The following is a 13,276-nucleotide window of genomic DNA, read 5'->3' on the forward strand; positions in this document are numbered from 1 at the left end:
ATGGGCTTGACAATGCTAATGGGTTCAACTTGGGCTTGAAATTGGGCTTAATGGCTTAATGGGCCTCATTGGTCCACTTGGGCTTGCCTCGGGCCCAAATGGCCAAATCACATTGGGCTTGAGGCCCAATGTGCCTTCGTCCGGCCCACTTCCTTGTGGGCTCAAATTCTCGGCCTGCTAATTCCTTTTCCGAGAATTTCGAGTAAACCAATAAACAAGTAAATCAATTAGGTAGTGTCCAATAATTTAGTTTTGAAATCCTCGGAGATTCGACATCCAGATTCGGATTCTAATTCGTGGTAAAAATCAATCAATTGCGACTTTAGTATATCTCAAACTAACGAGCGGCTTTTAGGAGTTACGCGAATTCGATCCGTGGTTGATTCAGTATCAAACCACATTTAAGTTTTCTCGAACCATGGATGATCTCGATTGTCATGTAATTGCGAGGGGTCAATCACTAGTTCCGAAGTACGCGATCATCAGTCAATGGGTTTAGGATCATTCGCAATACATACAACGGTCAAGCGGAATCACCCGCGATCCGATTATATGCTATTGGCGAATCGTTCTATAACCATCCCTTGATCGGTTTATAATGGCTCAAAATTGTCCCTCGTCAATCCTTATAGTCGAATTGTCAATCCCTGGTTAAGTTCTCAGGTCGTGCATACTTAATTTCTTAATAACCTTTCCCTATTGGTTAGTCTCTCATGAGTGATCAATTTAGAGCGAGAATTACTAACAGTGCATCGATTAAAATCATCATTTCATTACATCCCAAATAGGGTCGAAATTTGAGGATGTCACAAAGATTGCTCGCCGGCAGGCCGTTCACTGCTGCCGTCGCCTGCCGGCCGACCACCTGCCACCGCTGCAGCTGCTTGCCGGCCGGCCGTTGTCACCACCCGCCGCCCCTTGCCATCACATGTTGCTGTCGCCACTTGCCAGCCGCCTACCACCGCAGCCGCTCACCGGTTGGTGGGAATAGAAATTTTGCGTTGTTATCAAATAAATTTCTATTCCGGGAAAAAAAAATTTGTGTTGTTATTAAACACTACTTTTTGCTCGGAAACTCGTTCGGAAAGAGAAATAGATTTTTCAATTTTTAGCTAGAAATAGGGTCGGAGAAGAGAAATATTTTCATTCACGCCCTTAAAGTCCCTACGAAGCCTAGAACAGAAAATGAGCTGAAAAGAGAAATCACAAGAAATGCTCACATCTACCATTCGTTTTAATGAATGCTGAACTGGAATTTGTAATGGTGAGGATCCAGGCTCACATCCGCCACGTCACCTCTCACCTCGTCCCCATAGCAAAAACCATTCGTTTTATGTCATTATAACGCAAAAATTATCAAAGAAAGTCATTTACATTCTTGTGCGCGACCCTGCACAAAGTATAGCATGCAAAGACAGAAAGCGACATCCCAAGTATGAAGGCAATCTTAGTCATGTCTGGAGATGAATTTTCACTTCGTAGCTGTGGACACCTGATCCAAACTTCTGTGCGAATTAATCAACCAACTGTACACAAACACAAAACCAGCAGAAGATACATAGTTGACAAGTTCCATGCCTACTCGAAGATACCCGGCATGGGCACAGAAATTCCGGCCGAACCAAAAGTTCCTTGCAAAGAAATGGCATTTTCCTTCCTGATACAAGCATCAATCAACTCCTCCCCCTCTGATTCTGTCAAAAGCTCCCTGTGAAGAAGGAACAGCATGTGTGACTCAAATACGAAACCCTCTGAAGAGGGAACTCAGAAGCCCACCGAAGAGAGATTTCACGGAATTCTTCTCTTGATCTGGCTCGGTTACTTCAGATGCATGATTCAATTTGCTATCGTGGTCCTCCGATAACAAGCGCAGGGAATTCTTCTCTTGACCTAGCTCGGTTACTTCAGATGGGAGATTCAATTCGTTATCGTGGTCCTCCGATAACAAGTTACTGACTACACCTGATGATGAGGGGTGGAATCTCATTGAAAGCAGGCTCTCTCTCCCTCCCAGATCTGAAGTATTGGCGCCGAAACTGCTTCCAGCTTGAACATGATCCAGACTACGGAAACAAGCAATGCCATGAGGACAATCCCATGTCTTTGGAACTTCCTGATCCCTATACAACAGAAGATATGTGCTCATAAAAGATAGTAGTTCGAAAAACATCAATTCAAGTCAGCTCTTGCGGTCATTTATCCAGGGAAGTGAATCTTACAGACTATTGATAAGCCTTCGATGAAAAGTTAGTAAAAAAAGATGAGACTTACCCCTCAAGACATTTCTCGTTGCAGCGACTAATGAAATCGTCCGCATATTCTTTGAACTCACTGTTGAGATGTTCCACCACTATCATCGCATCCCTTAAGGGCAATACATCCCAAATCTTCAAGATTTGAATGTATCTAAGTTCCTTAAGTATATCGACAGTGCACAGCACGTAGAGACCTTCAACCTCGAATTGCTTCACCATAGGAGAAGAGCTTTTAGGGAGTAAACCCACATCGCTCTTCTTAGGTCTCCAGCCACTGGCAAGTTTTGATATGAGGTTCATGATTGACATCTTGGTCCTATGTGACGTCAGCTTTCTGAAAGACTTCACGAAGTTGTCCCCGAAGAAAACCTGCATAGACAAAATAGTTGACAAGAAAACGTAATGTCATTGATACTGCAAAAGCCGAATGTCCATTTTCAAAGAAAAGGAAACCATCTGCAAAGTGCTTTACCCTCCACCGTGCATTTCTAAATAGGTCACTATTTCCACCAAGCGGATCATCGAGCCGAATATTCTCTTTCTTCCCATCCAAAATGGCTTGAACTCCATCAGTACTGGAGGAACATTGTTGGCTCTTAGCATCACTAATGCACCTGGCCCTCGCCCACGCATTTCTAGATAGTAGACGACTTCCATCGACCGGATCATCAAGCTGATTATTCTTCCCATCCAAAATGGCTTTAACTTCATCCGTACTGGAGGAACATTGTTGGCTCTTAGCATCACTAAAGCACTTGGCCCTCGCCCACGCATTTCTAGATAGTAGACTACTTCCATCGACCGGATCATCAAGCTGATTATTCTTCCCATCCAAAATGGCTTTAACTTCATCCGTACTGGAGGAACATTGTTGGCTCTTAGCATCACTAAAGCACTTGGCCCTCGCCCACGCATTTCTAGATAGTAGACTACTTCCATCGACCGGATCATCAAGCTGATTATTCTTCCCATCCAAAATGGCTTTAACTTCATCGGTACTGGACGAACATTCTCGGCTCTTAGCATCACTAAAGCGCTTTGCCCTCTGCCGTGCATTTCTAGATAGTACACTACTTCCAGCGACCGGATCATCAGGCTGATTATTCTTCCCATCCAAAATGGCTTTCACTTCATCAGTACTGGAGGAACATTGTCGGCTCTTAGCATCACTAGAGCACTTGGCCCTCCGCCGCGCATTTCTAGATAGTACACTACTTCGATCGACCGGATCATCAAGCTGATTATTCTTCCCATCCAAAGCGGCTTTAACATCATCTATGCTGAAGAAACATCCGCGGCTCTTAGCATCATGAACCAATGCTCCCCATACAGATTTACTTCTCGTCAGTGTTCTCTCGTTTCCCAAAATCCAAAGAGAGTATCTACATAGAGGCAGCAAAAAGCACGGATTGTTGGTATCAGACATCTTATGGCGAAAGTCAAATTGTCCCGGTTAAGAAGGAATAGAAGAGACTACCTTGCCCTGGTGATAGTGACATTGGTTCTCTTAGTATCAGAAACGAACCCAATAAAACCACGAGGGTTTGATCTCACGGTGGATACTATTATGATGTCTTCTTCACCCCCTTGGAACCCATCCACTGACCTCACTTTCGCTGTAAAGCCTTTGATATTTTCATATCTTTTGCCAATATTCTTTTGTATTGCAGCAACCTGAGCACTATATGGAGATATCACGCCAACACTTAGATCTTCGCCTGAAGATTTGCATGCTGCAGAAAAACCAAGACGATATAATTAGATGAGGGAGAAGTTACGACCACACTAGCGTGAAAGTGTTCTGTACACCTCCGATTACTGTCTTATGTGTCCTGTAAGGCTAAGTTAATAACCTAAATGACAAGAACGCACATCATCTCTAGTGTCAAAAAGCATTTAAAGCTATGCAAATCTCTCCCAACATCCCAAGAAACTAAATGGACTTCATTGTAAGATTGAGCAGAAATATTTTTCTCCTGCGGCTTCCGCAGTCAACAACTGCCCGCCCATGCTCTACAACAGTATAGCAAAAGGTGCATCCACATGTATAACCAAACATGTGCAAAGACAAAGTAGTTATTTGCATTAATTCATACTATTTGGCAGAAAATGAAACAATCTGGTGAAATTCTTTCATGGCTTACCTCCGTATAGATTCCTCAAAATCATCGAGACGACTCCTACCTCAACATGGTTTCTAAGGCTATGTCCATCATCCCCACCTTCTTCGCTTCCATTAGAAATATTTATGAAGGAGTAGGGGCCAAACATCGGCGACGGCAAATAACATTTTTTGTAGCTTTCGCTGGTAACATTCGGCCCATTTCGAATTTGATTTTTGTAAAAGGTTGATGTTGGAAATCGACTTATCGCAGGATGCATTCTGTACTGGATATTGAGAAGGTGCCTCGGACGACCCAGAGAAACCAACCTTTCAAATAGACTCCTTCCAAAGCCAGCCTTGCTAGAAAGCTGTAGAAATGAAAACATGCACAAACGTAAAGGTCAATTAAGCACAAAATCATCATGTTTATGTATGATTGTGCACGTTGCTAGTCCAATATTCAGCGATGACATACCTTGCTCTCAACCATTGCAGGCAACTGACATTCATCTCCAACTAAAATTGCATGCCTGACACCGCGAAGTTGTAGTGGAATCATTGACTCACATTCTTTCAACTGCGCAGCCTCATCAATCACCAATAAACTGACAGGCTTCATTCCCATGGAGTAGAGCTTATATGAGCTGGAGGCAGTGCAGAAAATCAAGGAAGCCGCTTGATAACAGATCTCAGCTATCTTGCTCTTACACGTAAATTTTGCAAGGTTTAGCTTTCTAAGAGATGTGTCAAGAGTCTGCAAAACAGAGAGGCATTCACGTCTCTTCATCAATAATGCTGTATATAGTGGATCTGTGAGAGTTTTTAATGAAGATGGGTCCATTGAAAATGCTTCCTCCAACTGTCTAGAATCCAACTTCTCTCTACATAGTGAAACTTCAAAAGAATCGAGTAAGATGAGAAGGGAATTAATATAACGGAAATTATGATCCAAAAGGTAACTTTTGGATATATGGGTGCATATGATAGAGAGGCATCTTCGAAGAGAATCTGCACTTGACTTGAATCTGTGTTTGAAAAATTCCAGAAATGATTTAAATTTAGGTTTGGATTCCTTTTTGCCGCTCCTACGTTTGCTTGCAACATCATTACCATTAGGCTTTGATATAATCTGGCGTTCATTCTCCAGAAAAATGTGGTATTGGCGGACACAGTCATTGAGAGTATCAATCATGGAAGGTAGACAATGCTGCCAACCAGTGAGTGCAGAAAAGCACTGCACAACACAATCAACGCGATGATCCAAGAATATTTCCTCCATATCTGAATTTACTTTCATCCGATCCTTGTTCCCAAAACATAGCATGTCTCCTACGTTATAGAGCAAGAGTTCCCCATGAGAGTTTGTGGAAACCGATTGTTTCACCAGCTGCAAAACACGAGATGCCAATTCCTTGATGGCAACATTTGTTGGAGCACAAACAAGGGTTCTGTGTTTCCTTTTCAAGAGAGTAAAGAGCAGTGCCGCGACAGTTTTGGTCTTCCCTGTCCCTGGAGGACCCTGTATCATTTCCATGGCCAACCTGTGCTGACACTTGATTGTATCAAGACAAGATAGAACAGCTTTTGCCTGGGATTCATTCAGACTACCAAACAAGTTCTTATCGAGACTCTCATGCCCAGAGTCATGACTTTGAGTAATGCAGAGATTGCAATCTTTCTCAGCCTGCAAACAAACACATACTCTTTTGAAAATTCACTCCCAAATAACCTAAGTAAAACTTAGAAACTGTGAAAAATTTGTTGATTATGTTCTATCCTAGCACAACCTGCACTAATATTAAGCACAAAGGATCTTAAGATGGATAAACAAGGTCTATCTCTAAATCTTGGTCATACTACTGCAGCATTGAAATTTATGTGAATGCGAGACTCAGGGCAATACTATGTTTGGAGAAATAACAAGCTACCTCGAATGAGAATGGCAGTTTTTTTTTTTATAATCAATGAAGTTTTGTTGCTGCAATACTATGTTTACCGTAGACCGTATGGAGATAATAAGTACGAAAAACAAAGTCCTTACCGCCAAATCCGTACAGAGAACTTCCCTTACAACTTTCGAGTTCCCAAATCTGTGTAGCACATTCCATATCCTATTGTTCGTGACTGCATTTATCAAAAAAACTGCATACATTGACTCCCAGGTACGATGATCATTCACTTCATTGTCCAAAAATGCATTGACTCTGAACTTTGTTGATGTTTGAGCATTTCCGTCAGCATCTCCTGCAATTTCAGCGACCGATGCAAATGCCCATCTTCCTGCAAACCTTTCTAAGCTGGGAATGGTATCCGGTTTAGCATTAGTTAACATCAAAACATCCCCAGGCAAAGTTTTGTAAGGTTCCTTGCCACGGTCAGTGGACCTGTTTTTCCAGGAATCCACTTCCACATGGTAAGCATTCTTCTTGCCTTTAACAAACCCAGCGACTTTCGCGAAAGGCAGCTTAGATACATCCTGCATACTTGAACAGAGACTGGCTCGTGTTTCCTCAAGCAAAGGAAAGGTATAAGAAGCAAGGTATTGCTCAACTGATTGAAATGACCCCGGGATGGTCTCCACCTACAAAACCGGTGTATCGAAAATCAAACATGACCAACCAACTTCACTTGATAGATCGAGCGACTCTGTCCTCTGTCATATCACAGATAGGACATCATCTAGCATATTAAAAGAGCAAATATTCCCCCCAACACCTAATAACTTCGCCTCATAGAGACAGAGAGCAAGGTCCTTCCGCACTATACAACAGTCCAACTTCACATGGCAAGGCTCACAAACGAAACATTGCAAAAGAGCAAGGAACTAACATCATTCAGAACATTTTCGACCTAATATGCATTAAACTTATACTGATGATAGTGCTACGGAAGCATGATCAGGACAACAAACATAGCCCAAAAAACAGGGAAAAAAAAAGGAAAGAGACTAAGAAAAGAGAACCTTGTCCCCGTAGAGATTGTTATTGAAGATCTCTTGAAGAGACCAAGAGAAGATAATATCAATCAGGTCCCTGGGCTTGCCTTTCGAACCAGCCTTCGCACCTTTTCTAGAGTCCATGGCCAGTCCCGCACCCTCTTACTTTCCCGTCGAAGAGGACGAATGTGTCTGAGAATTTCAAGCAACGAGTGATTGAGAGAGCAAGTACGAAGAAACGAGCAGCTTTTTAACACCTGTGAATCAATCCCGTCCGAGACGAGCATTTAAAAGAGAGGATCGGCGAGCGACCGCGGGCGGTGTGAAAAGTGGGGGAGAGAAATGAAACTGATGATGACTCGTGAAAAGTCTTGGTCTCCTCGACTTCCGTACAGTATTTGATTCCATTTCACCAGAACTTTACATGCTACGCTTTTTTCTCACAATGCATGTGGCTTCGCAATGAAATGCAGGCTTTTCCCATGGTTCCCCACTTACTTCGAATCAAAGCAAGATGTATGCCTTTCCGACCCAAGAAGAATGAAGAAGGTAAGATGCACGCCTCAAACCTACGAACAATGGTTTGCTTGGGTTAAAGCTTTCTTGCATGCTAAGCTTTCATCACTGTTAACGTACACACTGTCTTTCCTCGCCTGGAATGTCTGGTGTCCGACATGTTTGGAGCTTGGATTGAGAGACCCGCGTTGCTTCTTCTAATTTGAATGACCACAGGTGCGTACACGCGTCTGGATATTAAAGAATGGGTTGTGTTTGACGTACATGAGTACTGAAATCCCTCGAGAGGAACCCAAAATCATTGCCTCCTTAATTAGGCGATCGAGGGGGTGTTCGTGCATCGAACCGCTGAAGAGTGCTGTTGTGTATGGTTATCTGGGCCTTTCGGCCGTCTTTAAATACTCCAAAATAAATACTCGGCATCGTATGTAAAATTAAACTTTTGAGTGTATTGAATGAAAGCGAATTTTTTAGAGTGCCCAGATAATTTTTGGCAACCGGGTCTAATTGGTGTTACATAGAGAGATTTGAAGTTCGATTTTTCTCTAGACTTGTGGGGTTATATAGTCATCCTAGCTGGTAAGATTTTCAATAAAAAAAAATTACAAGAGATTACTGTTTTTCACGTTACAATTTTGATTATAGTACAGCTGCCTTTCACGTTACGATTTTGGTTATATTGGCTACAGTATAACGAGATTTGGACCTGAGCCGGTCCTTAAAAGGCCATATCTCTAATGTCTCTCCCATAGACTTTTAGGGACGTAAAACACCAAAAGGGGATATTCCTGCTCTCCCATTGGAAGAAAAAATATTTTGGGAGGGACAGGAGATGAATAGGTAGACCGGTCGTCGGATCGTTAAACAAGGCGTTATAGCCTATTCAGATGAAAACATCCGTCATTGATGAGGTAAATCTGACCAAATAAGAAAGAAATATAATTCGTTTCCCATCACTTGCGCTCATCAATGTTGAATTTTTGAAAAAGAAATAGTTGTTTTTTGGGGGGTCGGAGAAAAAGAAAGTGGGTGAACCTAAAGCGTCCATCGTTCTCTTCCAACCCCGCCACCTTCCAATGTATTTCAACATTGTTCTTCGACAGTTACCTTTCTCTAGTCCGCTAAAGGCCAAGAGCCGTACAGCGGGAGCCCTACCAGTCAACAATCACTGGGGATTTGAAAAATGAAACAATGGTTATTTGAGACCTCGGGTCAAGTAAGAGGGGCGAGAAAAGGAAGACCATGGCACTTGAAAAGTCTTCTTGAGTCTCCTCGTATTCCCCAACACCATTTGATCCGATTTCGCCAAAACTTTACAAGAAAAAAATTACTCGCTCAATCTTAAATTTATTATACGAATATCACTTTAGTCCTAAACTTTTCAAATGTTATCGATTTAGTGTTTCGCAAAACTTCAATGCAATCCTTATGACGAAAATTTACCAAAAGAATTATGTTGAAATTTTGCGCAAAAATTTAGGATTGAATTGACAAAATTAATAAGTTTTGGACTGAATTGACATCCGTGTAACGGGTTTAAGACTGATTAGATAATTTTTTCAAATTTTTTGCACAATCCATATGGCTTTGCAAGACAAGCTATTTCATGGTTCCGCGCTTTTCGCAAAGCAAAGTAGCTATATGCCTTAGACCAACAAAGAGAAGTTACTTTCGGTAAAGCTTTCCTGCATGCTGAGGTTTCTTGCGTGTACCATAAACACACACACACACGCACACGCTGTTTTTCCTGGCCTGAAGTAATTGGGGTCATGAATGTTAGGAGTTTGGATTAAGATTAACAAGCATTTCTATTTCAAATGACCACACATGTGTACATGCGCCTTGATCTCATGACTGGTTATGAAAATTAGAAATGAGATTCGGTCGCGATTAGCACACGAGTACCAAGATTATTCGATGAGGACTTAAAACCATAGTCCCCCCTTATTTTTTCACACTTACATGTGACGACGGATAAATTGTCTTTGTACATGTTTATAGGGACGGTAGTCCATGTTTGTGTCGATTGGTTGGCCAACTTGCTTTGCGAGACAAATATTTGCACTTAATAGGGTTCCAACCTTTGGTAAAATTAGTCCCTCACGTTTTAGCCTTTCGGCGATCAAGTGGGTAGTCATGCGCCGAAGAATACTATCGTATAGCTGTTCGGGCTTTTTGGCCCCTTTTACACACCCCATAATAAATGTTGAGCATTGTACGTAAGATTGAACTTTCAAATGAAAGGAAATATTGAGAGGGTTCAAGTAATTTTCGCAATCACGTCTAATGGTTGTTACGTAAAGAGATTTGAAATCTAAATTTTTTAGAGACTTTTGGGATTACATAGTAATTCTAGCTGAGAAGATTTCACTCAAAAAATTGTCGAAAGACCTATAGGATTATCATCAGTCAAGTTACAATTTTGCTTATAGCATAACGAGATAAAAGTGTAAGTCATTTCCCATCATTTGGACTAATCAATATGGAATATTTGAAAAAGAAATAGTTTGAGAAGTGCTCGAGTCAACTGCACCTCCAATACATTTGAGATTCTGGTCAACGTTTACCGCTTCCTAGTTCACCAATAGCCAAGAGCCTAATAGCGGAACCAAATAAGTTAACATTCACTCGTGATTTAAAAAACGAAATACTAATCATAAAAATAAGGAAAAATTCCAAATAAGGACTTAAAATAGATCTTGTTTCAAATAAAAGTCTAAAGTAGTCATGTCAGTCTCAAAGAATAGCCTGACCTCATCGGCTGGTCAATGGCACTTTTGTCATTTACTTTTTTTAAAAAAAAATTTCCTTGCAATAGCCGACCATCGGCGATATCTGGAGAGGGTCGGGCAACGCCGCCCTCGAAAGCCACAAGCAAGGGCTAGCCTAGCCTACACGACCCTCACCAGGCACAAGCAAGGCCGGCCCTCACCAGAGTGATTCATCTCTGGATTTGCGAGTGATTTATGTAACAGCCCGAATTTCGATGTAATTTCCGGGATCAATGAAACTGATATTATTTCGCATTTCATTTTAGTAAGTCTCACCCAGAGCTGATCACTCTCGGGATACTAACCAATGGGGCATGGCTAACTAGAAAGCGGTACGTGGACCGGGGACCCTATTGTGGAACGGATACTGATCGCGAGAGATGCTGAGAGAATATTTTGAACCGATGTGGGCCGATCTTAGGAAAGGTAGCGGATTTGGTTTGGCCAAGGCCAACGTTGTACACTCGGATCGCAGGTGAATCTGCATGACCGAAAAGTGCACGTGGCCAATCAGTCCTGAACCTAAACCGAACGATCGTAGCCTCTGGGGCTAGTGATAATTTCTCATTCTCTCAATGATCGAGACCATTACGATACGAGTAGCCCTAGGTCGATACGCGTAATCTCTAAACTGCCGCCCGTTAGTGAGAGACCCTGAAATTGAAAGTTTAGCGGGTTTTGTTTACGGAATTGGGCCCGGATTTCGGTATCGATTTTCGAAGGCTTAAGAGACCATTTTTGGGAATATGACGTCATATTACGCTGGCCACGCACATGTGGAGTTAGTACGAGTAAAAATTGGAATTTCGGTCCGGAGGTGAAAAATTACGATTTTGCCCCCGGGATGCCAGCGTCGCTTTTCGAGGCCAAATGAGGTTATTTTTCGTGGCCGGTGCCATTTTTGGGTGGCCACGCATACCAGGAGTCGTTTTGGCCAAAAAATGAAATTTCGACAAAAATTGAAAAAAATAATATTATTTTATTCCCGGAACTTTGACGTGGATTTTCGAGGGCTTAAAAAGTGAATTTCGCGATTCCGACGCCATATTAGGTTGACCACGCATATATGGAACGCGTATGTGCGAAAATTGGAATTTCGCCCCGGGATCGGAAAAATGACGGTTTTGCCCCTAGGCCATTTTTGGTTCCGAATTTTGGGAAATTTTTAAGGAAATTAATTAAATTTGGACTTATATTAATTATGGCAGCAAAGGACCAAAGTGCCCATGGATTATTGGATAAGATTTAATGTGAACCATTGGATGAGGGGTAAAATGGTCACATTGGCTTGATTTTTGACACTTGGCACCCCTAGTCTAGATGTTTGACCAAGATAAACTCTCTCTCTCTCTCCTCTCACCCTCATTCTGGCCAGAATAGCTTCCTCTCCTCCGTAGCTCACTCCCCCTCTCTTTTTTTTCTCTCTTGATTTTGCCTTGCCGGAGCTTGCCGCCGGCCACCGGAGCACACCGTCGACCGCCGTGCCTCGCCATCGACCCCCTTGGTCCCCCGCCTCAGCTCAGCCTCGGTTCCATCCATTTCTCTCTCCCTTTCCCCTCTTTTTCTCTCTTTTTCTCATTTTTCCGTTCTGTGAACAGTACCGCCGGAGCTTCGCCGGAGCTCCGATCGCCGTTCCGTCGACACCCGGCCGTTCAGCATGTCCATACGTCGCCGTTTAGCCCAGTTCGTATAGGACCGTACGGTACTGTTCACCGTCCCCCGTACGGTCACTGTTCATCTCGACCGTACGGCCGCCGCAGCCGTCACCGGCACCTCGCCGGCCACCCGTCCCCCTTTGTCCGTACAGTATCCGTACGGGGGGTCGTACTGTTCACGCCGTCCGTACGGGGTTACTGTTCCCCGTCTGTACACCGCGCCGCCGTCGCCGGGAATTCTGCCGCTGGTTTCACTGTTCACCAGTGATCGGCCGCCGTTCCCCGACGTCGTGACTTTGGATTAGGTGAGTAAAATTCCTAAACCCGGATTAGGACTGATAGTGCGTTTTTCCTGGACTGGTTTAGGTATTATCGGTGCATTTTGGACTGGCTTAGATAATAGCAGTGTGTATTTCAGACTGGGTTGAGAATTGATTGGTAGAAATTATTATCGGAAAAATTTAGTGGATTAATGAGAATCGTTGGGGAGGATAATGGGGTTTAATGACCAATTTAGGAGCTCGTTGGTGAAATTGCCGGGTGTACCCGGATTGACTGATTGTACGTCAATTGTGCTTAATTGTGATTGATTTCGTACTGCTATGTCGTATGTTGTGTGGCTGATTTTGTGGAGTGCGATTGGCCATTATTTGGTTACAATGAATTGCTGATTTGTGAATCGCACGTTAGGCCACACGGTATTAATTGGGCCAATTAAGCACGTGTTGTGACATTGGGTGTCCGAATTATGTTGGTGCTCGTGGTGCATTGCATTGCATAACATGGACACGCATTGCATATGCCAAGAGTGAGGCATGTGATGAAATTGTGCGAGCATGCGTGTCTGCCATGAGCATGTGATCACCTAAATTACCCTGAAGCGTTATATGCTGGGTTCAGATAATAATGAGCTGTGTGGTCACCTAAGGTCCTTCGGGTCGATACCGTCCTCATGCACTTTGAAGCAGGACGATGCCCGGTACGTCCGGAAGGCGACCATCCTCATGCACTTTGAAGCAGGCTCTGGTTCGCAAGGAGAA

The 13,276-nt window shown here is 43.1% G+C and overlaps 1 protein-coding gene across 2 annotated transcripts; it reads right to left on the reverse strand.

Annotated features, from left to right (window-relative positions):
* Positions 1-1,313: 1,313 nt before the first annotated feature.
* LOC115668407 (helicase SEN1-like) lies at positions 1,314-7,695 on the reverse strand. Of its 2 annotated transcripts, none has more exons than XM_056311502.1 (8): positions 7,402-7,695; positions 6,401-6,940; positions 4,835-6,043; positions 4,400-4,727; positions 3,733-3,988; positions 2,728-3,637; positions 2,272-2,624; positions 1,314-2,120 (listed from the first exon to the last, which is right to left on the reverse strand). In XM_056311502.1, the coding sequence occupies exons 1-8, from the start codon at positions 7,579-7,581 to the stop codon at positions 1,736-1,738; spliced, it is 4,161 nt and encodes a 1,386-aa protein (XP_056167477.1). In that variant the 5' UTR covers positions 7,582-7,695; the 3' UTR covers positions 1,314-1,735. The 2 variants fall into 2 exon arrangements, with proteins under 2 accessions (XP_056167477.1, XP_056167478.1); XM_056311503.1 differs by having other exon boundaries at positions 7,322-7,579.
* Positions 7,696-13,276: the final 5,581 nt, after the last annotated feature.

Source organism: Syzygium oleosum, unplaced genomic scaffold (genome assembly GCF_021117445.2).
Source record: "Syzygium oleosum isolate NSW1041296 unplaced genomic scaffold, Sole_v2.1 Sole_v2.05, whole genome shotgun sequence".
NCBI classification, from domain to species: Eukaryota; Viridiplantae; Streptophyta; class Magnoliopsida; order Myrtales; family Myrtaceae; genus Syzygium; species Syzygium oleosum.

Coding starts and splice junctions, on each gene's coding strand:
- LOC115668407 (XM_056311502.1), bottom strand. CDS start 7,581: ATGCTCGTCTCGGACGGGATTGATTCACAGGTGTTAAAAAGCTGCTCG. Junction 4,728..4,834: donor CTGCAATGGTTGAGAGCAAG/GTATGTCATCGC, acceptor TCATTTCTACAG/CTTTCTAGCAAGGCTGGCTT. Junction 3,989..4,399: donor TTTGAGGAATCTATACGGAG/GTAAGCCATGAA, acceptor GTTTTTCTGCAG/CATGCAAATCTTCAGGCGAA.